We start from the raw sequence: 26,293 nt of genomic DNA on the forward strand, positions 1-26,293 counted from the left end.
CCACGAACACACCAGAACAGTAACAGAGGCCCACACAGTCAGACAGTGGTTTAAAAGCATTTTATTGTTCATCAGGGCTATTTTACGTACAAAAAAGGTGGCCTGCCAAAACCTTTTTAGTAGGAGGAGACACAGAGCCACAAATTGACTGTTTTCTTGATACAGTTTTCTTTTTTTACAGTTCAGAGTATTACTACCACTAAGTACAGGCTACTTCCACTTCAAAAAGGATCTTGGAAATGCGGTGCAGTCAAGAGTAAAAACCAACTTCTCTTTGATTTATCTGCACAAATTTCATGTTGTTCATTTGATTACAGATGCAAAATGGCTCCACAGATGGGGAACAGTGACAAGATACAAGGTGACATCCATACATTTCATTTGCACAAATGTATAAGAAAATGTTGTCAGGTTTCATCGGTTGAGCTTTCGTGTTTTGATTTCAGTGAAGTTAAACCAGTCTGACAAATGTTCTCAAATGGTTTTACTTGAAGCCAAGTTCCCATCTGTGGACCAAAAACAGTCATCAAAAGACCTTGAAAATCCACAATGTATATTGCATGCTGTGGTGGAAATTTTGACTGCCTGCTAGCCCATCACTAATGTTGAATGTTATGTTATTTTAATAGTTGAATGGAAATGGCCAGCAAGACTCGCTGAGCTAGAGGCAAAGTTTTTTGTTCCATTAATGCAAAACATGCAAATTGCTCGAGAGGCCTCTAACACAACCTGTTTTTGCTCATGACTGAAACGTTTGTTCAGGTGTCTCAGAAGTCACATGATCGAACACAAGTTCAATGATTGCAGAACATCGGGGACCAATGGAAGTAGCGATTGTCACCGACACACCAGTGGTTTATTGTGGTTTCATACGTTTGCTGTGTTCCTGCACTTGAACCTTTACTCTAACAAGACAAACTATAAACAAAAAAGATCAACTTTTTTCACGAAAAAAAAAAAAAGAAAATGCAATGATTACAATATAAGGACAGGGAAAACCAACAATTAAATAGCTACATATCATTAACAAATTAATTGTTCCTCAAAAAATACCTACGATTTTTTTCTCTGTACATTCGTTACGCACAGCGTAATGATGGTCTTATAGTTACCTATTATAAAAAAGTTTTTTTTTTATTAAGTGATTTTCCTACAGTGTGTAGGGAGTGTGTGCCGAGGCAGAAAGAGAGCCTCCTACCTACAGGGTGGTAGTGAAATGATAATGAGAAAGAATAATAATAGAAAAACAAAATCCTCTGGACACTGAGCCCCTTTCCCTCGTGTTTTCTAACATGTTCTACATCCAAATCTGAATCAGGGTCGACTAAATCTGAGAGGAGGGGGGAGGCACCGCTGTGAGACCTTGAAAAGACTTTCAGTGGCAGCTGAACGTCTCATGGCACACAGGTTGGGCTTACAGAAGCTCAGCTCCTGAAGCTCTGCCACCCCCTCCTAACACCTGCCTGCTAAAGATCACCAAACCTGTCTCAGAAAAGCACATTTAGATCAGAAAGTACGTCCTTTGTTAAGGAAATTAATGCACTGACAGTTGTGTTATGATTCTCGTTTTGTGTGTATATCTGGAGATTCTAGAACTTTTAGGTCTGTTCTGATAGGTGGGGATGGAATGTGTGTGCATTCTAGAACACTGAGAAAGTGTTCCATTAGAGAGCTTTGTAATGGTGTTTGTTATGCTTGATAAAACAGGACCTAAACCACACAAAAACATCAAAAGATTCTGCAAGTCTGCTACTTGTTCAATGTCAACTGTTCTCTAAATTTTATGCTCTGAATGTCCATAAAAATGTTATCATACTGTATGGATTTATGGCCGTTTTGCTTAACGCAGACAAAGAAAATAAAAAGTGGACACCTTGTAAATCCGGTAAAGACACACGCAAACCCTATCGGCAGGGACCTCTGGGACAGTTAGCCCCGTCTGGTTCTTAGCTCTCTCTGATCATATGGAGATACTGAGTGTGTATGAGGCCTGTACGAAGTTCCCTATAGGAGGAATGTATGCCACCTTGGCGCAGGCTCGATTACAGAGTTAGATTCATTTTCTCAGACTGCAGCAGTCTAGCTTAACTGCAGCAACAATATAATGAAGCATTGAAATACAACAACAAAAAATAAGTCTGGACACCAAGTCAGGGCACAAACGGTCAACTGATGACGGTTTAAAGAGCTGTGACATCAGCACCAAATTATCAGCCAAGTGTTTTGTTTTGTTCTGTTTTGTTTGCTACCAACTCTGCTAGGTTTTCCACGACTCTAAAACATTGTCAAGATGTTTTACAGCCGTCATCACAACAATACCTTGTTTCCCAAAAGCATCATACTGTGTTAGCCTGTGCTGTTCAAAGTACTTTTCAGAGAATGTGGTGCTCAGAAGACTCAGAAGAATGAAGGTGCTTTTGGGGAAAACAAGGCCCTGCTGACAAATTTGTCCCAATTTGGTGTCTCAGCTCAGTCACGCTGAAGGTTGTAGCATCCTGTACCACCGATGGATCAACATCTTAAGAAAACCTTTACGAGCTGCGAATCCCAAAGCCAAGTCGACACCAGAACTGTCACTGCTCTGCTGCTGCAGCAATGAGCTGATCGATCACCGTTGGCGAGATGGATTTGAGAAACGCTGCCCTCATCGTTAAACAGAGCCTGTCCGGAGGCTGTCCCACTATAGATGTTTGTTACCATACTGATATTAATGGAAAACAACAATACAAAATTGTAATAATAACAATAACAATAATAATATGGAGTAAAACTGACCCAGCAGTGAGTGTATAGTGTCTATGTCTGTTACTGACAATGAAAGAAGTAACAACTAACGTCCAAATGAAAAGGCTAATAGTAGTTAAGATTGAAATGCTTAAAAACATTAATAGATACCAGCTATTAAAAACAAAACAAAAAAAAACATGCATCTGTAAAAGCATTAGTTTACCCTTCAAACCTTGTTGAAATCTATCAAACCACAGTGTGTAGGAGAGGGAGGGATAGCAGGGTGTGTAAGCCAAATATAATTACAACACCTGTGTTCAAAGAGTTACAAAAAACAAAGGCGTGTTTGAAGAGATCTGAATAATCTTCTCTCCCCCGGTCTACAAACCAGACTTTTTTCTTTTTTTCCTCAACCACAAAGTGACGTGCAGCATCATCTATCCCCTCATCACTGTCAACATTTAAGCCCATGAAACACATCAAAGGACAATGTTCAGCAGAGCACAACCTTCAACACACTGCAGGTTTGAACGACTCTTTTCAGTCCTAATCTTCTACAGTTAGCTGACTTGATAACCTGACTGTGCGTTTAACATGAAATGAGTTGGATTGAAGCGGCTGAAGTAGTTTTGTTTCTCTTTGTTGGGGCAGCAATATATTTATCTAAGCTGACACCAATCAACACCAATTAATTAAGAAACTGCATGTGTAGTTGCAGCAGTGTGATGTATTCGCAAACCAAATTTATTTTGGATAAAGAGGATTCATACTGTGTTGTATAGCTTTTTTCCTCATAAATTCAACTGAATTCACATTTTGAGATGAACAAAGTTGTGGGACCTTTAAATTCTGTCTGGCCTCTTCCTACATGTGTATTCACACATAAATCTTCGTGGGAAGTGGCCACTTCACCTAGTTATTTATGCCCTCACATCGTTTAATCCTCACCTAGAAAAGTTGCTCCATCGATAGCTTGGTTTGAGATTGTCAGACCTGCAGTGGTTGCCAGAAGTGGCAATACAAAGAACCTTTGTTTCACCCACCTTTTTTTTAACCATGCAATGCACACACAAACACACGGTATCCAAATCCAAAATACTTTTGCATATGTCTAACATTTGATACTGCCCAGCCTCAGTGGCATGTATTTTCAATTTATCAAAAATGCATTCAATAAATAATGCATACAAAATGCGGCTTGTACTTTTCTGTCAGGGCCAAGATGAAATGATTCCCAGGTAGATTTAAAAAAAGAAAAGAAAAAAAACCTTAATGGGAAATCAAATAAAGGGTTCTAACAAAAGATGGACTATATCAGATTGCGTCAAAATCGGCTTTATCAGCCTCAGTGTGTGCAGTGCCAGATTACAGTATTGACATGCCACCCTTTACCCTCTACGGCAGTAGTGCAAATCAGACCGAGTCGATCACTGAGTGTACACATACAGTAACAGAACCACCAGATCACATACACAGGACAGAGAGGGAGAGAGAAGGAGGGTGAGAGAGTGAAAACAGAGGGAGGAGATCACAGGATGGCTTTTTGTTGTTTTGTTTTCAAACTGGGCTTTGATAAGCATCAGTGTCTGAGGTTTCTTTGGTAGCACAGTCAGGTGGTTTGTGATTATTTTCTCCAAAGTGTTTCTCACTTATCTTTTCTTTCAAATGTCGGGCATCTCATAACGCAAAAGCATTACACAAAACTACTGTTAAAGAAACAAACAAAAAACAAAGAAGAAAATTAATAATTAAAACACCGCCTTTCCTCTCTCTCTTTATGTACATATAACTACAGACGCTTGCTCAGCTCCAAAGCTTGACATGCAGGGGTGATGAATGATAGGAGGGAGCAGTTTGATGCTCCAGTCAAGTCCCAAAGTCCAACCCTCATCGCTCATTGCTGATTATTGTCTGGCACTGTCACACCAGAGCAAAGGAGGATAAAAAGACCGTGTTGTTATTGCTTGGTTGATCCTCTATGAGTGCATAGAAAGAGAGAGCAGGCTTGAGGGGTTTGGATGTTTTTAGCAGACCAGCAGGCAGGCATTCCCTCAGGGATGCTGGTGACAGACCAAAGTGACGGGGGCATGGGTGTTGGAACCGGGAGGTGGTTGGGGGGGTAGGGGGGAATGGGGGCAAATCCCTCTTAAGCCCCTCCTCCTTCAGGAGACCACAGAAGGGGAGTGGTTGTGATTGACCATGTGACTGTCGGGGGAGGAGTTTGGGCTGCTGCCGGACGACGAGGGACTCCCCTTGTTTTTGATCTGCAGCCAGGTCTCGCCCAGTGCCTTGGCGAAGTGGTCGTCCACCGAGCCTGTGATGGACACCGAGTTGGTGGCAGTGGGCTCGGGCTCCTTGTAGTTCTTCCCGAGACTGCGGCGGAAATGCTCCTCGATCACTGGGTCGCAGGCTGTGTTGGCTGAAAGAAGATAAAGAAAAGAGTTTTTAGTGCCCATAATAAAAAGGGAAACATCTCTAAAACTCACTTGTGTAAAATTCAGTGGGCAATTTATTGCCTAGCATCAGTTCAAACAGTGGTATTATGTATTTTAGGTCAATGGAAAAACACTAACTCCTACATCTATTTCACTCTTTCACTGCAGTTCTTTTATATTAAATCACTGTTTTAAATTTCACTGTTAACCTCAATGAGATCATAGGGATTTCACTGGGATCATAAAAACAGCCACAGTTAAGTTATCAACCCACAGAAAACATGACTGACACAAATAAAACAGACGTGTGTTTGGCTGAGGCTTCAAGTCACACAGAGATAACAGACACTGTAGTAAAAGATTGTTGAGGCCTCATACTAAAAACAGAAACACTCTGAGACTCACCGACAAAAACTGGGAGGACTTTTTTTTAGCATCGATAGTTATATAAGTCAGTCTGAATGTGGAGAGTATGAGCAGGCTGGGTTCTCTCTGGAGGGTGATTTGCACTCGTGGAGAGGTTTCCCACAAACTGTTCTCTATGGGAAACTTGTTTGTTTCCAAAATTATATCCACATCCACAATTGAGTCCAATATTGGTATCTATGTAACAACCAGTATTAATTAGTACTAAAAAAAACTGAAGAAAGTACTAGGATAGAAAAAACTAGTATGTCTTCTGTCTGTCTGTAGTTGCATGAGTGCACTCACTGTTGATTCTCCTGTAGTTGTTGGAGAGGCTTGAGCAGCCGTTGTGGGAGACTGGACAGTGAGACAGGTTGCAGTTGCGGTTGTTGGCGGGGGCGCATGTGATCACTGAAGGACGATTCTGAAACACAAAGACAAATTCAACATTTATGGATCACCAAAACGACACACAAGAGTGTGTCAAGAGTAGGCGTAAAAAAAAAAAAACGGATTCGTTAATTCACAAAAAAGTAAAGACGACAGACCAAAGGGAGGTTTGAAGCTTGTGGGAGGAAGAATGATTCAGTGACCACCACGGTCTGAAAACAGTTTTGGCTAACAAACTAAATAGGAAATTTCTACTCTCCACCATCCAAGGAGCCGGGCTAATGAAAGCACATTAGTCACATCATGTGGGGAACCTACCAGAGTTGAGGTTTTACCCAACAATTTGCAAGAGACGTTTTCAGTACTGGAACCAAACAAACAGGATGTGCAGCTTACCTGTTGGCGCTCAACGGCGCTGACTGTGTGCGGCACGGTGGCCATAGCGGCTGTGCTGCTGCGTGCAGACTCCACCATGCTGTTTTTGGTGAGTGCCAGTGGCTGGTCCATGCCGGCTAAGCTGGCCAGGTGGTGATGGTGGTGGTGGGCATGGCTGAACAGGTGGTTGCTGTGGACTCCAAGAGCGCTGGGCACCACCACACGCTCAATGGGGCTCCGGCTGCGGTCCTTGGAGAGGGGAGAGCTGCGGTAGTCTCCATTAGGTTTCCTGGAGAACAGAGAGGGGTACATTCATTTACTCTGCACGTTAGGAGTGTTTATTTTATATGCATTTATTTTAGGATTGGGGTCTGTTGGCACTATAGTGACTCTGAATCAAACAACACGACTGTAACTAAGAAAGACTAATAAACTAAAACTTAAGTTTTGCCAGATTGCTAAGAAGCTCAATTACTTCCTCAATGATTTCTACATTGCTCTTTGCTACTAAAAAGAGGTTTGCTGAGAAATTTGGAGCTTAAATAATCTTTGGATCTGGTGCCATGTTGGTAAAATACAAAGTTATCGAGAAACAAACCTTGGGTTTGTCTCAAAATAAAACAAGATTAGCCAATGTCGAGGTAGAAAACGGACAGAGAAAAGAGTGGAAAGAGAGAGATAAAAATGGGCTCAGAGAGAGAAAATGAGGGAGAAAAGAGGGGAGATAAACAAAAGAACTTTTGTAAATGGGGCTCTGTGTCAAACACTGCAGGACCAGTAGAAGCTATTAATACCGACCTCACACACACACACACACACACTCATACACACACTCTTACTTCTCAGATTGCTGGAGGGGTTGATAAGACTGTTTGGTACAAGTACATGCTCACACACACACACTTTATCTCTTTGCTGAGTCTAGGAAGGAGGAAGGAACACTCTAACTTTATCCAACATGGATGGACTCCAAACTGCACATAGGGGCAAACGGGCACAAAGTTCAAAGCTCTAAAGTGGTTTCCTCAGTACAGCAAATCAACTTTATCTCTCCGGTGAACATGATGCCAGCTGCACTCACTGCTGTCAGATGAAAAAGTCCTGCAGTGCTAATGCAGCACAGACGTGATCTGAGGACTGATCTCCAATCTCACTGTCATTGTTGTGTCTTTCACTCTCTTTCTTTTGGCCTCTTGTCCACAACGCACAACCAAGAGCTGAATACTAAAGGTGAAAGACGGTAGAGGCTGGCCACACACTTTCGACCACAGAGAAATCTCTCCGTTCTCTACAAACTGTGATCTCATATTTTAATCGTTGAGAAAGCAGAGATAAGGATAAGGGATTCGAGTAACGACAGTTTAACACAACCCAGATTTCGGCCTCTTTTCTTCCAGCTCCCGGCTCTGATGATAATGACTTTGAAATGTTTGATACTGAGCACACTTGCTTGCACTTTAACAGGTAGCAATTACTCTGCTCAGTGCGTCAAATGTGGTCTGTGTTTTCTGTGTGTGTTCAACTGTGTATTACACCCTTACTGCAGCTCCACTCCCCTCCTACAATTTGAGGCCCAGTTACAGGGAGCAAGACTTACTGTACTTGCCTCTCGCTATCTCTTCTTTTCTCTCCATACACACATCCATTCACAAAGGACTTCCTCCTCCTACACTTACATATACACTATACACACACAATAAAGCCTCAATTGACTATAAATAAGATCGGCACAAACATTCCTTCTTTATTCCTCACCAGATAACACATGGAGGCATTTCCTCACCCATGTGAAAAAAAAAGTCTGAATGAGAATACAAAAGCTGCAGCAGCCCTTTAAAGGTTTGTTTGGATGCACAACAACAAGTTCAGGCAAACAGTTGTAGCTCCATGTGACCAGGCAACCTGACTGCTGGGTCAAGCATCTGGAGCCCACAGCACCCTCCTCCACAAAAAAATAGTCCCCACAGAATACAGAGAGGGAGAGAGGAAGAGCTGAGGAGAGGAGGGGGAGCTACGTGTGAATAGTCCAGACCTCTACTATAAGAAAGAGCGAGGTCGGTAGTTTCCTTCGTTTGTGCCGAGAGCTTACATTTGCAGGGACCCCCCTTTTTCTCTCTTTGTCTTTCTTTTTCCTCACAATCGGCCGCAAACTTCCTGGGGGTTAAAGAGGGAGAAACTTGGCAGCGCTTTTATAAACCCTAGCCGGCAGCTCACCAACAAGCTTTTATGTTTTCCCGTAGTGGCATCAATTATCCGTTTCACTCTTAATCAAATACTCAAAAATAATGACTGCATTGTGGAGTTTATAACAAACAAATCAGGTCACCACAATCACAACTTTGCTCAAGTGAATATGATGTTTAAATTATTTCTACATCAACTTTTAATCAAATGCTACAAACCAAGGTCCTCCTGTATAACTGTTATCTTCAAATATAAACAACCCCCTGATTAGCTTAGAGGCAAACAGATAATAACCCTCTCTCTCTCGCTCTCTCTCATCCTCCTCCCAGCAGCTGGGTCTTGAGTTAGGTTGTGGAAGTTGTTCCAAACTTTAATCATTGCCAAAGAGCGGGCATGCCCACATCCTCGCACAAGAGGGGCCGTTGCAGGAGCCAGTGAACGGGATCAACAAATCCAACCAATGAATGGCGTAGCTGTCGAATCCACCGCCGCCCCCGCCTTCCCCTCGCCTGATTGCCCACCAAACCCCGTACCACATTTCATGCCAGGGATCAGGCATTCAAAACCCACCCTGTGTCTTTGTCTCTCTTACTCACCTCTCAATTATTGTCCGGGTCGCAGCTGGGGAGAGAGGGAGAGGATGCAAAGGGCGGACGGCGAGGGCTACGAATGAGACATGGGGATGGGGGCAGTAACAAAGGCGAAAGCCGAAGAGAGAGGGCTGCTAGGTCTGGGGCTAGAGGAGAGGATGAGAGTTAGAAGTGGGAGAGAGAGTTGGAGGGAGCCTTTGAAAAGTAAAGAAGTCTGAGACTTGGCACCTACGAGGAGTAGGAAGAGACGAACTGAATAAAAAAAAGAAAGAAGGCAAGAGGACTTGACTGGAGAAAAAGACAGGGGAAGAGGTTGGGATGCAGCTTAATCTTTTTTCACAATAAATGTTCACTGGGTTACTAATCACTCTTGGATCAAACATCAATATGGGGTAAACACCGCACACTGAGGAGGGCAGGGAGAGAAAGTGAGCAAGAGGCTCAGATTTAATAATGTATGTACAGACGTGAGAGAAAGCTCTCAATTATGACAACCAAGTAAGCTCTCATTACCAGAATAATGACTGTAGGCTATTCATTTATAGAAGAAGGTGCCTGCTGAACTGACTGCTGTGGATAAATAACGATCCTTCCATAAGTTAGCTGAACTACAAAATAAAACGTTTGCCTTCCTCAAGGAGAGGTCAGTCCAACCCGCGTTCTCGAACTGGCTCAACATAGGCAAGACTCGATATTTTGCAGGTCAAATCAATTAGACTGAGTTGTTTTATTATACTGAACAAACAATGAAAGCAATAAAGAGCAGGGAGTGAGTGCATCTTGATCCTATTAACATGTAGCCAAAGACATGTTTTACCTGTTAGCAGTTTACATGATACCCAGTAGTTGAGTGTAAATGACTTGTAAAGTGTGATCAGAATCTCTCAGTTTACTGTTATGGTATGTGTCCATGAGGGCATTTTTTAACACTTGACCATCACCCTCCTTCTTTAATCCTGCACACAATCCTGGCTCATTTGAAAACATTTTTATATTCTGAATATAGGTCACCGAAATGTGTTTCTGGAGACCATTTAGGTGAGAAATAAGCCAAACAGTTGACTTGTATCAAGTAGCCTAGGTCTCAACTATGCAAGCGAAGAATGGGCAAAGCAATGCCCCGTCTCTTGAAATGCAATGCAAAGCTATCAGTATGCATAGCACGGCTACTTACACGGACAATGAATGGGAAGCCTGGAAATGACAGATCTTGTGGACACGTACCATTTGGCTGTGTCCAGAATCTCTTCTCGTTCACTCAATTACTACTACTAAAGATTTCTGACACATTTTTTGATTCTTACGAAGGTTTTTGCTTTGTTACGTTGCGACATTGTTAGCAGAAAATGCAGTACATGCCAAAGACTACTTGTTGATGTTGGTTCCATCCAGTGAATTTTTTAGGGAACTATATAGTGGATAACTCCTGATTTGGATGCTCAGATAAAATGGCGGACGGTAAATAAATGGCAGTAAACACGACAACATTCAATGTGTAATCATTCTCATCATTATAATGCAGTATCATGTGACATCCAGTTGGCTGAGGTGGTTTCCATAGTTTCAAACATAGTGGTGTTCAACTATCTTAAGAAAATCTGGTTACAGATCTGTGTTGCTTCTTGATGGACTTTTATGTTGATGGATGGATTCAGATTTGTTAGATGTGAACACACTGGAGTGTGAAGTTTCACTTCAGATATATATTATATCTGAGCAGTGTAATATACTACATTTTTAAAAATATTCATTCATGACTCAGTTTTTGTTTAACAGGTAAAACAAGGAGTGCATTCTGTTTCACTCATTCTAAATTGATTTTAATCAAATGTCAACACATGTTAGCAAAATTATATCTTTAACTCATTTTGTTACACTAAAAAACATACTTGAGAGTATTTAAGCTGTTGAAAACATTGTGGAGCACCTCTCTGCCTTTTTTTCTTCTTTGGCTGACTTGTTGTGAAAATGAGAACCGTGTGACTGACATCAGAATGGACAGCTTGACATAATAAAATAAAGAGCAGATATCTATTTGATTCTATTTTACTAGTGTCCGGGTTATGTGCAGCCTGGCATTAGTGGTAGTCAATGTGGTGGGTACTCAGTGAAAGATCCCTTCATTTAAAACCCAGAGAGTCCAACCCTCGATACAAAAATGATATAGTCATATATCTCGAACAATATTACAACACTGGGATCTGTCATTAAGTACAGCCTTTTAAGTAACCATTCACATGACACCCTGTCTTCAAGCTAACCTCAAGTTAAAGATCCTGACCGTGACCATGTGTTCGAATGACTTATAGGGGGAAAAAAACTGTTGTATTCCTGTAAAATCTGGAAACTTGTAATTTGTTCTTGCTGGCTTGACAAGCAGCTTTGTATGACCTAACTCATCTAATTGCCACAATGGAAAACGAAATAAAACAAATATAAACATATGAACAGAGTACTTTAAAAATATGGTTTAGTTTTCAAAAGTGTGCCAGGTTTAGCTCTGTAGTACACTGCCAATTTAGTGAGTTAGCTATATTTTACTTTGAGGCAAAGATGCAGGAGCTATAAAAGTGCTATGCTTTTTCTCACAATTGTGCTCCAAAGTCTTCAGAGAAAACCTCACTACAAATCTTCGGTTGGGCAGAGGTTCATATCCTACTCCTTTAAGAAATAAATAAAGAGCGAGACGAGAAAGAGAGAGAGATACACACAGGAAACATCTGGGAAGAATCAGGGTGTAGAGAGAAGAGGAAGACAAAAAATAAAAAAAGAGCAGAGGAGGATGAAGGCTCAACCACAGGTTACAACCAGACCCAAGCGAGGTCTGCAGAAACCCACAAAATGGATATATATATATATATATATATATATATATATGTACACACACACATAGACTGCGAGCCACGGGGGCCTACCCAAGCTATGTATATACAGTATACAAACAACTCAACACAGTTTACTCTGCTGACTCCAAGTTTTAGTAGCAGGGCTGAGCGGAAGTTAGTGATAATTTTTGTATCCTTCAAAATAGAATAGTCAAAACCCAGAGGAAATGCACTGTAAAAGGTGTCAATTACAGATTATTATTGTTATAAATGAAGTCATCCTCATTGACATAAAACAGATAATATAAAACTTTACATGAAATTGATGAAAATGCTATGTTTAATCATGTTATGCATAATTGTTAAAAGAAAGTCAGATTTTAACTCCCGCAGAAGTACTGATAGAAATCAAGCACATATTTAAGAGTGAACTGACTGAAGAGAAAGAAAACTGGAAAAGTCTTTGTTATTAAAGCTGGGACCGATCGGATATGGGAACAACCACAACAAGAAGGCAAAGAAAACAATATGTGAACACACACAAAGACATATGCACACTGAGACAAAAAAAAACACCCACATGCTCTCCCTCCTTTCCTCACAAGCTCATACACTACATAAATAGTCCCATGTAAAACAAGAGGGTAACAATGACTTCACCAGCCTTGGCCACGCTCTCACACACACACACACACACACACACACACACACACACACACACACACACACACACACACACACACACAGTCTTCCTCTCTCTTATTTTCTCCCCATTTGGCTTTTGGGGAAACTTCCATGAGAACAACTCACTGATGAAGTTCCCAGTAGAAAGCAGCTGCAGTTTCTGAGCTACAGTCTTGCAGGAGACTGAATAACTTGAATTTGGCTTTAGCTCCTTATCTACAACATTACTTTACAGGGTTACATAGCATGAATGAGAAAGAAAGCTCACGTACTACTGTGATTTAAAACCTCTAAATAATTATCCATATGTCCAATTTTTTTCAGCAAAAAGAACTAGAAAAACACAGGAAAGGAACAATTGCTCCAACCAATGTCAACTCTTTAAGTTCATCATAATTCGACTAAATAATTGCTTGTCATTGGTAATTTCCAGAGCAAAATATTAATAATTTTTGAAAAACACACATTATGGTTACAATTAAAGACAGTAAATACTTGATACTTCCTGCAGTTTTACTCCATAATTAAAAGCCTATGCTCTGTGACTGGCTCTTACTCCTAAGTAGGGATGAAACAGCTGAGCAAGAGGACTTTTATACTGGCGTGTCTACAACTGCAGGGTGGCGGGCAGGCAAGCAGGCAGCAGCAAGCTTCCAGCCCGCAGGCTCCAGTGGACAGGATAAGGCTTCTTTGTTCAAGACTCCTCCTACTCCTCAGAGAAAATGAGAAAGTAGCCCCTGCTGCCTGACAAGGAGCCCACTCACCACACACACACTCACACAGATGATCACAGATTGGCAAGCACACATGCGTGTACAGACAGGACACACAACGACACATGTGCATACCTGCACAAACACATGCAGCCCCACACACATCAGCCTGCCACTAGAGCTGCCAATATTTTCAAATCAGACTTTTATATGTAGAATTTACCATGTCATAAACTTTTCTGTATTGCAGTAGTGACTTCATAGTAAAAACAGAAAGAGACTCTATTAAAACACTAAGACTGCTGAGAATATACTCACAACCACATTGTTAAACAGACTGAACAAAATCCTTTCATTTAACATGCTTATTAATGCTGTCCCACATTTAAAAAAAAATGAGTTGGTTCAGAAAGTCTTCTTTCTCACCCCAGCCTGTGCCTCCCCCTGACTTCAGCTTGTCGTGATTGGACAACAAAGGAAACCTGAGCTTCCTCCTTCATGGCCTCGCCTCAGGTCTGAGGTGTCAGGTGTCCGTCTGTGTCAACACTCACCGAAAATATGACTGAACTTACAGACTGAAGAACTACAAGCAGTTCAAGCAAAAACAACCCTAACTGTTATAGTCAGCAAAAAGGACTTCCATTCAAGCAAAACAGAGAAACCTATTCTTTAAAAAAAAAAAGAGGTGAATGAACACAAAAGCTTCTAAACGGGTTAACATTGAGCAGAGCAATCAGTGCTGACAAAAAAAAAAAACAAGCTACACAGACAGAAGCAGCCAGCAAAATCCAACAGCTAGAATGGTGTCAGATAACCATCTCTGGGCATATGAACTGTGTGTGTGCGTGTGTGTGTGTGTGCGTGTGTGTGTGTGTGTGTGTGTGTGTGTGTGTGTGTGTGTGTGTGTTCATTTTCTGCTTTTCTGTCTAGCCTTTTCCCAAGGAGTCCATTGTTTTCAAATTAAACCTAATCATTGTTCCTACAATTGACAGATGAGTTAAATGAAGCAGAAAGCTCGTTCATGTTAAATAAAGACGTACCCCACAGTGTTTTCTATAGAGGCTGTTTTTACCTGCTATTTTTAGCTTAACTTTTTCTGTAACAACAACCTATCATTCTCCACTTAGTGTAATCACCGTTCTTTGGACAGGCACGACTGTTCAAACGAGAAGGAAAACTTTTTGGAGGCTGACTCTGACTGCAGGTTTCAACAAGTCACTCAGCAGGTACCTCTGCCAGGGAAAGAAAGCCCTCAGAGAAGCCTTAAATTAAGTGACTAAAAATAAGACGTATTCAGGATGGCCCTGAGGCATATAGGTTTCCAGGATGAAAAAATGATCTTGGTGAGGCTTTGTAGAGAGCCCTGACTTTAACTTCAAGTTGCAGCAAGTCAACTAGCAATTGACTTTTCGTAGGTAGAGATTAACCTACAGCCCTAGAGTCAAAGTACTTCAAGGTCATAATTAACATGAAGATTAAATAAAAGGGATTATGGCTTATCAAGGGTTACTTCTAGGAAATACAATGAGCAGTTTGAAAAGCCTTAAAACATCACAGACTTTTAAGATCACTTTTATTGTCAACTACACAAATTAGTTGCATCAAGAGTTTGCAGCAGGGAGTTGCGACACCAACTGAAAGCTGATATGACAATAACTCCCATTGTACTATGTCAGACAGACTTACAAAATAAAATCCAACTCGTGATACACGAGTAGGAGCATTTTCTTATCAATGTATGCAGAAGTTAACCGCATGGTGCAATGAAAGTATCTCAGAGACTGAAAAACAACCGAGACAACTGAGGGAATAAAACACCAAGTAGGAAGACGGATTTACTGCCTGGTTTCTCTGAACACTATAATGGTAATTCTCCCACCACTGACACATCCACAACAGAAAAAAAGACGACTCGGCACAAATGTCAAGACACACAAGCTAATCCTTTGTTATGTGAGACCAGACAGTCACAAGATGAAGGAACAAAGACCCTTCCCCCCTGTGCCACTGGAACAACTTGACTGAGGAGACACCTGTAACACAAGCTGTGCAAAATATCTCTGTCCTGTCACACACGCAAATAAACATGAACCACCCCTGCTTTACTTTTGTCGTGTTTAAAGTCCTTAAAAGATGCTGAAAAATGCTACTCAGTATATGCCAAACAACCACAGCAAAGAAACTTTATGTAGGTTATGAGGAGTTTGAAACATATTAAACATAAAGATCATTTTGTCACAGGACTGGATGATGATGCTATGGATACTTCTTTGAGTTAGCTTTGAAGTCTAAAGGTTTTTGTGCTAGCCTACGCAAATGACTGCAAATGGATTGATCGCTGTGTTTTTTTCAGGGCCGATACTGATTGTTAGTAATCAGGTGGATCGATAACCGTTATTAAGAAACATTGGTAGTAAAAATAAAAATCTTCGTGTCAAAATGTACAATAACCAGTGATGGAATGTAACCAAGTACAATTTACTCAAGTACTATGCTTTAGTACAATTTTGGGCTACTTTACTTCAGTATCTCCATTTTCTATTACTTTAAATTTCCATTCCTCTACATTTATTCGATAACTTTCATTACTAGTTACTTTGCAGATTCAGTCTTGATAGGCTGTTACTTGTGACTTGTAACCAATCAGACAGTGTTGTGGGCAGGACTTTGATTAGACCACAGAGTGGTGACTACAGCCAGAGAGAGGACGCTGCATCGGAGCCAAAGTATTGGTATTTTTAAATTGACTTATTTTATCGGCAATCTGACACAAAAAACACCAATAATACCAATAATTCAAAAAATGCTGAATATTGGCCCTAATCATCAGTCTGTCACTAGTACTGCATGAGTATTTGCACATGCTTTACCACATAAATACACTGCCCGTAACTGTGCTATTCTCTTAATCCAGGGCTTCCAGTATATCCAGTGCATCTACGCTACTGTGTTCCATTGTGTCATCCTGCAGCCATGTTGACTGACAAACAGCTGACTGATATAAAATCAACAGCTATCATTTATTCCTAACATTACTACTATTTTCAGCAACAGGACATATTGCTACGAGTTAGCATGCATGCACAACTGCACAGCTCTAACACCTCCTTGACTGTCCCTGCAATAAATAGCAATGGCTGGAGTCCCATGACTGACTCAGTCAAACCCAGAAAGAAATGGAGAGAGACAGGGTGAGAGGGGGGGGCTTTGACTCCACTGCCCCCCGGCCCCCCAGCTCAAGCAGTCCCTTACCACCATTAAGTGCTCCAGAATCTCTGGAATCTCTGGAAGTGGGAATGTGGGAACGTTGGAGATGTGAGTAATCTTTCTGTTGTGCAGACCCTGTTTCCAAGCCTACAGAGATCTGCGGCTATAAGGAGAACGCTGCGGAGCCAGCTAAACCTGGCCGAGCACCCTGGAGTCCAAACTGGGACATCTGAGAAAGCCTGCCTATGAGCAGCTTCACCAAGCGAGTAGCCCGCAGATATATGGCCAAAAGAAACACAAGTCAAAATGACTTCTTTTAAAAGCAGTGAGAGAGAGAGAGAGAGAGAGAGAGAGATGGATAGAGACTGAAAAGGGTGCAAGGATAGAAAATTGGAGATGTTTTTAACTAGCACTTCAGGAAATGAGCATTTAGAAAAGAACTAAATAAAGGCCTCCATTATGGTTTTCATTAGAAAGTGCCTGTTCCCACATGCAACAACAAACGTGTGTTCCTCAGTACGTGTACTCACAGCTGTGCAGCAAACAGTCGGCTCATCTTTGCCACATGCTCGTTGTCGTCCATGTCGCTGTCCCCCTGGTCCCCGCTCAGCTTCCTCTTGGTGGGGCTGATGGGAGGAGGACCTGTCCTGTGGCTGGAGATGGAGGATGAGGAAGATGACGACGAAGAAGAGGAGGAGGATGAGGAGGAGGAAGACGAGGACAAAGACAGGGACTGGAGTCTGGGGTCCCCTCTCAAAGCTGCTTCACCTGCAAGGGGGGGAGACAAAAAAAGTTTGAGAATTTAAACATCAATATGAGGCAGAGATGAGGTTAACTTTGCCTTAACACAAACTCCAAAAGAGGAGGATATGATTAAACCAGGCAGAATTTTAAGTACAATTAATAAAACAACTGTGTTATTGTACAGTTTGAATTTTCATCGAGTTTGCAGAACAACAGTTGACTATACTTATGGTCATTTCAAACATGGCTGAGAATGAACTAACACTCGTGCTGTTGCTGTCACGTGCTCACACTCCCAACAGAGTGCTGAGCCATGAATGTGAATTATGGGAATTAGTCAAAATTATGGTATTTTTAAAGTAGAAGGCAGCTGTTTTATTGCCACTTTAAACAAGTCGACCACAAAAACTACTTCATGACAGTGTCACTGCACAGGCTGCGTTCCAGCTCAAACTTTGAATTTGTTGACTTGTACAGTTTACTGAGCGAGGCACAAACCTCTGGCTGAAGAAGAGGAGTATTTGGTAGGGAATGTTTTGGAAGAAATAGTTGTGGATGGGTTCTGCATATACGTGCATGTGGTGTGAACTATTTCTCTCTGTGTGTCTGAGTCTCTCTGCTTTCCTCCAGTCCTGTCCTGGTACAGAAGGCCTACAGAGCTGTCAGTGAGTGGGAGTAAGAGCAGAAGAGAATCAGGAAAACTACCACTGGCTCTGTCTCAGCACGGGGACTTTCCACTGCTCCAGCTTCATGTATCTGTCTGACTTCTCCCAAAACAAAACATAAAGTCTTAAACGCCCATTCCTACTGCAACTTTCTCCATAACTGCTCCCATAGTGAAACACCAATTGGTCACTCCTGATTCATTTCCAATATCTTTTATATTACAAACAATATTAAACGAATGTTGATTACTCTTTAAGAAATATTTATGTATTTTTTATATTAAAGTTCCAAACTACACTGCACATGCACATATTCTGTGTATACAAGAACCATATAGAGTTTTTATTTACCCCCACAATATTGGTATCGGCCCCCAAAAATCCAGTATCAGCATCAGGCTGTACTGTAAACTATAGTGAATAGATTGTTTTGGAGAAGTCATGAAATCTGAGTGAAAACCAGTTTAAACCAATTTGAAAATGACTGTAATCATTAAGTCGTTCAGAAAGCTTTAGCGTTCTCACTCAGTCACACACACACACACACACACACACACACACACACACACACACACACACACACACACACACACAGAAAAGGTTTTGTAGTGTAGTAAAATGCGCTCTATTGCTCCACTGTTTGTCTTTGCATGTGTAGTTTTAGCATGGCCTCCAAAACACAGCAACATCTCCTCTCCCTCTCTCTCTGGCATGTTCCTGCTCGCCCCACTGTGTACCATGGCAACAAGGGTGACATCATTGTTTTGGCAGGACAGAGGGATGGCTATAAAAGAAGGGACACCACACCATCCAATCAGGATCCAGGACGCATAATAGCTCATCAGAGGTTCAGGAGTGAAGCTATCAATTGGGGGGGGGGATCTTTGACTGTTTCCCCTGCAAACAAATAAGACATTTGGCAGCATAGTCAAACACTGTTAATGTAAATGCTGCTGAAAAGTGAACCTGAGCAACATAGCACTCCAGTTAGGTGCACCTATATAAAACCACTGCAACCCCGCAATAAATCCTACATTTGTGAAGGTTATGATGGTCTGTTTTTGTTGTTCTTCTTCTTTGGAGGATGTAGTCTGTGCTTCAACAAAATCTTCAAGCTTCAACAACAGTGACTTAGACTGCATTAGATAGCTAGGCATACATGGTAAACTACATGTGAAATGTGTGTGACGCGACTCAACTTTGCCATCCTCATCTGTCTTTCATGTAATTTACCTTCAAATCAAAATACAGATGAGGAAAGAAGCCAAGTACTCATAAAACAACTGACAAGAAGACATGCTGTGTAACACATGAGGAAATTAGCTATAGCTTAAAACAGACTCAAGGTACTATAGTTTATGGGCATATCCATCCTACATATTTGTTCTGTAAATAGAGAACACTGCAATATTACAAGAAATGCTTTTTTTTATCCAACCAGCAGCCAATCAGTAGAAGGAGGCCTGTTAGAAGTAAAACTCCACTCTACCTTTTTCCCCTCTCTGCTCTCTCAGTTCATTAGATCCACATGATCAAAGCCTATTTCTCTTGACAGAACTTCAAACAGCTTGAAATCAGGATGAGATTGGATTACAAATGGGGGCGAACCTCTCTATCTCTCCATTCCCCTCTCTCTTTCCCTCTCCCTTCTTTCCCCCTTCAGATACTAAAAAAAAGATGATGTCCTCTTCCTTCTCTGCAAAGCAGCAAATTGATTATTTTTGGCAGAGTTTCTCAGAAACCTGAACTTACCCCTCAGGGTTGCCTTTATTTTTTAAGTCCATAGAGGTTCTGGGCTTTAAATACTTAAAAGGACACACAAAAAAGCCTTTCAACAGAAGTTCTTGTCTGTGTGAGCTGAACTTTTAAACCGGATGTTAGATTGGTTTGATCTCTGGCAGAGGGAGGAAGGGAGAGCAAGACAGACAGACAAAGAGGGAGAGAGAGGTTGACAAAAGTACATGGCTTTGAGGAGGTTTTTCAACCTTGTTTGTTTTCTCCTGCTCAGCAGCGAAAAAGGGACAGTCAGCATTCCCCTGCACCCCTCACTGCCAGGACTACAACTGATAGCAGCTTTACAGAAAGAGAAAGGGAGAGCTGCAAAGGGAGAGACAGATGGACAAACAGAGAAAGTGCTAAAACACTGCAGGGTGGTCATATAGTGCATAAACAAAAACTGAGAGCAAGTCAATCGCTTCCAAAAATATAAGCAACTCCACAGTTTCATATGGTTGGGAAACAAAACGATTTATAAATGAATTGGAGCAATCATCTGGTGTGGCATTGCAGTAGTATTTTATGCAGTATTGTTATACAGGTACAAGCTGCGGCTATTTCATGTTTATTACAGTAATTCTGCTGTTAGCCAAGAAAGAAAAGTCGTTGTTGTTGTCATGTTAGCCTTGTTGTATGTATCCTTTAATAAAAATCAATCACAGCTTTACAACTAGAAATTCATACTCTTGTTTTAAACTTCAGCAATGAGAACTCTTTTCATCTTTTCCTGCCATGCTTCCTGGCATCATAAGCATTGATTGCCAGCACTTCAAGGCCAAGTGCAATACAAGACTTCATTACTGCTGATAAATAATTGAAATCTGTCATGCATGCATAGGGTTGAGTACCGTTTATGATTAAGCATGAAATCCCAGAAGTAATATGCAAACCTGTTCCATCCATCATCTTTGGACTCATTCATCCAAACCTCGGCAGTCACATAAAGATCACAAATCTGTGGTACCATAACCCAATTAACACACCAAGAATTAATATCCTTTCAATTTACTAAAGCATACAAACACCTACGTCTGATTCTGTTTGTCAATTTGTTTAACATCCATGGGCCAGAAAAGTCACAGAGTCATTCCCAATCCTATTGTCCTAAATAATCGCAATATGCTGCCCTTTACTAAACTTTATGTGTCAATGCATGGACCCCAACAACAAATCAATTTATGTTGTTTCTTACTTTTTTAATGACAAAGACAAGGTGCTTTCTGTATGCCACTTCATCCTTCACCATCCCAAAATCAAATGATCCTCAAACAAATCATTGAACCTTACATTAATGCAAACTATCCAAACAATTTATTCCAACAATTATATTAAGGCAGTATTCCAAAGGCGTCAGATTATGTAGCATGTAGGTTTGATTTTGTCATGATGTACATTAAAGGTAGGCATTAAAAAAAAAAAAATTGGCCACATGCTGTATTGACACACATAACACTTGTCTTGCTCAGGCTACACCACTACTACAATAAGATAATAAGTGTCATGTCTGCTCTTATCACACTGAAGCTCTTTGGACAGGGTACCAGTATATATGAGCATGTATGTGTTTGTCTGTGGGGGAATGTATTTGAATGTGAGTGCTCATGCATTCAACAACAAGCCAGAACACCCACACGATCACAAAGCAACCCCTGCTTGGCTCAACATGTTTGAACATGAAGGGCTCTTCTTTCACTCTTTTTACTCATTGGCCTCCTTCTCCTGTTATTGTATCTCTGTTTTCTTATCATGAGGCACATGATGGAGTCAGATTTTTAAGCTCAGTCAGCTAAAAACAACACACAAATAACACCCGGAAAAACGAATATTTGGGTTAATCCTGAAGAGATGTGCTTCCAGAGATAGAAATAAAGCATTGTGTCTAAACCCAGCTCATAAAAGACACACCCAAGGGATAAACAAGTACAAAAATAGGACTAAAAAGTAGTCCTCTTCCCTCTTTACTCCTGTAATTTTCTTCACTGAGATACAGGATTAAATCTGAGGAAGATGAAGCACAACAGTGACACAGAAAACACTTCAATCCCAGACCAGGGGCACTCTTATCTGCTACATCATCAAGAGTGGACACACATGGCATTTTGGTGAAATTTCAGTGACAGTAAGCTCAAACTCCTGAGCACACCTTGAAAAGTCACATGCCTAAAAGCAAGTTTGTCAAACAGCATTTACAGCAACAAAACACAATTATTCCTGCAATGCATTGGAAACAGACACGAGTACAACTCAGTTGACAGAGAGCATAATTTACATGCTTTTTTAACTACTACTAAAAAAACCTTGTCATCTTTTACCTACTCCTGTAAAATGGTACTTGGCCACCTGCCGAACAGCCTCTCTGACCCTCCATGCAAATCTGCAAAATGCTTTTCAGTCATGCAGTCTAAATAGGAGAGCTATTACAAGTTCATTATATGTTGCATGTAGAGAGGAGCTGCTAGCTGTGTTACAGTAGTAGTGTGAGGAAAAATGGGCTGAGATGAAAATAAAAATAAAGCCTACTGATCAGTTTTGCATGAAAATGTTTTGCTTTGTGTTGCTGCAGCTTTTGCATTTTATATAAGTCAACCTCAGATGGAGATTAATCACTGGTCACCACCTTCAACAGATCTTTACTATTAATAAACCCAACATTTTCTTTCTACTAGGTCATGTGTAGAAACACCTGTCTTTAAAACATATAATTCGCTGCAGTTCTTTTTAAAATCCGGCTCTTAAAGTGGACTTGCTAGAGTTAATTCTGCACGTTGCAGTAGAAGTCAGGGGCAGGAGGACAGAGGAAGGTACTTGTATTTGGCCCCCTGAAAGACTACTAGATGATATTACAACCCCTAACATGTGAACACTGACAGAGCAGAGGACGGGAGTCACACTACTCCAAAGGCAGTCAACTCTGCTAAGATATCAAAGCTCCTGCTCTGTACGTTCATGACATAACATGAAATCCTATTCTGCTCATGCTAGAAATACCTTGTAGTTCACACTGCAGAGAGAAGTGAAGAGGAGAGATGAGACGAACAAGAAAAAATCCCAACCCTTAAAGAGGCACTATGTGGTTTGGGAGAAGACATTCAAACTCAGAATTGTAATATTTATAATAATACAAACTCAGAAATATTATTATTTCCTATAAATGAATTAACAATTGGATCCAAACAGGTGGATTTACTTTTCTATGCTGGGCTTTACGCAGGTTAAAGGGGCACTATGTAGTTTTGGAGAAGAAATTCAAACTCAGAATTTCAATATTTACATTAGTTATGAGGTAATAATACATTTTTCCCCACCATAAATGAATAAACAAGCTGTTCTCAGAGGAAAATAAGGTCCCCAGAACACTGTTTGAAACCAGAAAGGTGGCAGGGTCCGCCACACATAAACAAGGTAAAACAGTATGAAGTAGTGTTGTCCTTTGAGGTCAGCTTGTTTATTCAGTCATGAACAGGAACAAGTTTTTTGAGTGCATTTAAAAAATTTAAAAAAATCAGTCAATGAAGATCTTTCTCTCCTGATCAAAATGTCTTCCCCAAATCTACACAGTGCACCTTTAACAACAGAAACAGACTTTCCAACGCAAAATCAGTTTGTTCTACTGAGCTCAAATCTGTAAACAACACATGGTGTCAACCCTTGATACTTCAGATTCCGCTAAAGTCAGACATTAAACCACAAATATGACAAAGCCAGGAATGCGGGAGGCTGATATGAATAACAGAGAGCAGAAAGTCAGAATAACTGAGCAACTAGTAATGGAGTGAGTCAGCCATAGGAGAGCCATTAAACCCACACATGCATGGCTCACACCGTCTATTATTCAGCCTTTCAGCTCAATCATTAGCCAGGTCTTCCTTTAGAGCAGAAATGATAAGTCAAGCTTATAAACACACATCCAGTTCATTGAGATAACGAGCAAATAAGCGTGCTAGCTTAGCCAAAAGTGAAAACTGAGGCTAACTGCTGTACGTTGCTAGCGGCAACAACTACGTTCAGCGGAACATTAACGTACGTTGGAAGTTCGAACCTGAAAAGTTGAACCGCGTTTATAAATAATGCTGAGATCAATTTAACCAAAGTGTAATGAAATATACATTTGTTTTCTCTCCAAGGCGTGTGAAAAGTAGCAGCTAAGCGCGACTGACTCCAGGTAAAACTTCGACTCAACTAGTAGTTACGTCGCTAACGTTAACTCGCAGCGTAGCGGCAGCGGTTTAAAAAAAACAACCGCAGGGACACCCGCAAAAACACTCACTTTACCTTCGTAGCAGAGGATGCCGATGTTGTTGTTCATTTTGTCCAGGTACTGGTAGTTCAACAGGTCCATTTTCGTTAGTAGCATTTATCGAGTTTTTACGGGAAAAAAGGCCAGCTTTTTTTTTCTCCTCTTCTCGTCTCTTCTCTTCTCTTCTCGAGCGATGGTCAAAAAGCTAAAGGCCCAGCCTCCAACTTTAGTTCGTGTAATAAAAAATAAAACCCCGCAGAGAGGAGAGAAACCGGATATCCGCAGTTATTCTAACGAGTTTGAGATACTTTTCTTTCTTTTCTTTTTGAATGCGGGTGAATGTATCGCGGTGATAAAGAGCAAACACAAAAAGAGTAGCGTCAGTTCTCCTCACAGCCAGCTGTAAGTCGACTGCACTGACACGCAGGCTATGCTTGGTATGACTCCTATGCTGCACCAGTGGTTTCCTCTGCCGCTGAGAGGGGCGCACTGGGCATGCTCGCTAAATCCCTGGAGCGCCTCAAATATCAGGGATGTTTTACGCGCAAGATCAGCCTCTCCAAACACACTGAGGCACACAGAGAAAGCGAGGGAAGAGAGAGGCCCTAAAAGAGCTGCACTTATCCTACTTTAACAAAAAATTTTTAAAAAAGTGTCACAAGTCCCAATGCTGAAGCCGAAGATTGCTGAGGCACACATGGAGTCCCTCTAGGAATACAGATGTGATAACTGAGGTGATAAAAAAAAAAGTGTCATAAAAGTATGTTACGGTTGCTATCACACGGTGTGAGTCCCTGCAGGAAAATTATAGAGATAGCACAGAAGTTGTAAAGTTTGATAAGTCGCTATAAATGAACTGCAAGCAAGGAGATGAAAAAAAACAAACAACTGAGGAATGGAGAGGAAAAAACTCACCAGGAAGGAAAAATGTTCTTCTCTTTACGAGGTTTCTGCTTATAAACCTTTTCATTTTGGCTAAAATGGTGGTTTCCCCTCAGTCTGCATTGTTTTTATGTGTCAGATCCTTAAAGGGGCACTATGTAGTTTTGGAGAAGTTATTCAAACAAATATTTACAATAATAATGAGGTAATGACACAAACTCAGAATTATTTATCTTTTCCATAACTGAATAAAAAAGCTGTTCTCAGAGGTTTGTGTAGTTTGAAAGGTGGCAGGGTCCGCCAAATATAAACAAAGTACAACAGTAAGAAATTGTGTTGTCCTTTAAGTTTATTTAGTTTATTCGATCATGAAAACAAAGACAATTTGTTTATTTAGTTTGTTTAGGCATTTTAAAATTAAATTTCTTCCTCAAAACTACACAGTGTGCCTTTAAAACTAATAGACGAAAGCAGTATTTTCAAACTTTTTGTGTCCAAGGCACGTCTGTATTCATATCTGTGAAAAACAGCCTCTAAAAAATGTTATCTAATCACTCTGTACATGTTTATTTTTGTTTCTCTGGAAAGTTTTTAAAGGAAGTAAAATTTGCCTCTGTATTAGGAAATGAATCTGTACAAAGGACTGATGTAGTAAATTAAAAACTCATTCATTATATGTTGTATTGTTGTATATTGCAATAATAATTTGTGGTTGTAACAAAATTTGGGAACCACCTGACTAAGTACGACCACAAAGACACCTCAAGAAGGTACATGGACACGTGTAGAAACAAAAATAGATGATATAACCTAAACATTGTATGTGCAATCAGAATAAATTGCCTATAGTTAGCAGAAATGGAGGGAAAACAAACTTCACTGTGTTTATTTCAATGACCATAAAAAGTCACCGGGGCCCAGTGAAGTCTCAGAGTGGTTCTCTTCTGCCCCCCAGTGCTTGAGACGCGCTATATCCAGGTTTTATCTTCAATACCAGGGACTGATGTGGAAAGCAGGAGGCAAATGGGATGAAAAGAGGAAATAGATGAATAGAACGTGAATATTACTGTCATCCGATTACACGGTTTGTAAGAAAAGAGTAGGAACGAGTTTCCTCTGGGTATTAGACTGAGAACATAATGAGCAGGGTGTGGCTGAGCTTTAGAGTGTGAGTTTACACAGAAACACGCATTCACCATGTGTGTGTGACACACACCCGAAGAAGAAAATGTCACAACAGATATGACCCAGATTTTAAGTCAGAATGAAACGTATGGTATTCTGAAAGCAACACAGGATAGATAGATAAAATATCTATCCTGAGATAAAAATATGAAAAAGAATCAGTCAGATACTGCATCAGTCTTGCTATCCAGTGTTGCACTTCAGCTATTTTCCTTAGTGAGATTGGCATAATCAAATGCAAACAAGCAGGACAAGAAAAAACAGGAAGA

General features: G+C 40.8%; 1 protein-coding gene across 1 annotated transcript; it reads right to left on the reverse strand.

Annotated features, from left to right (window-relative positions):
* Positions 1–45: 45 nt before the first annotated feature.
* On the reverse strand, positions 46–24,370 carry vgll4b (vestigial-like family member 4b). Its single transcript, XM_073467761.1, has 5 exons — positions 23,993–24,370; positions 17,066–17,303; positions 6,354–6,621; positions 5,874–5,991; positions 46–5,146 (listed from the first exon to the last, which is right to left on the reverse strand). The coding sequence occupies exons 1-5, from the start codon at positions 24,072–24,074 to the stop codon at positions 4,890–4,892; spliced, it is 963 nt and encodes a 320-aa protein (XP_073323862.1). The 5' UTR covers positions 24,075–24,370; the 3' UTR covers positions 46–4,889.
* Between the last annotated feature and the right edge of the window lie 1,923 nt (positions 24,371–26,293).

This window comes from Pagrus major, chromosome 6 (assembly GCF_040436345.1).
Source record: "Pagrus major chromosome 6, Pma_NU_1.0".
In the NCBI taxonomy this organism is placed as follows: Eukaryota; Metazoa; Chordata; class Actinopteri; order Spariformes; family Sparidae; genus Pagrus; species Pagrus major.

Bases quoted from the DNA above. Each gene is read 5' to 3' on its own strand.
- vgll4b (XM_073467761.1), bottom strand. From the start codon at position 24,074: ATGCTACTAACGAAAATGGACCTGTTGAACTACCAGTACCTGGACAAA. The intron at 6,622-17,065 runs GTGAGTACACGT...TCTGTTCTCCAG, and splicing joins CGACTGTTTGCTGCACAGCT to GAAACCTAATGGAGACTACC. The intron at 5,992-6,353 runs GTAAGCTGCACA...TTTGTGTTTCAG, and splicing joins GCGCCGTTGAGCGCCAACAG to AATCGTCCTTCAGTGATCAC.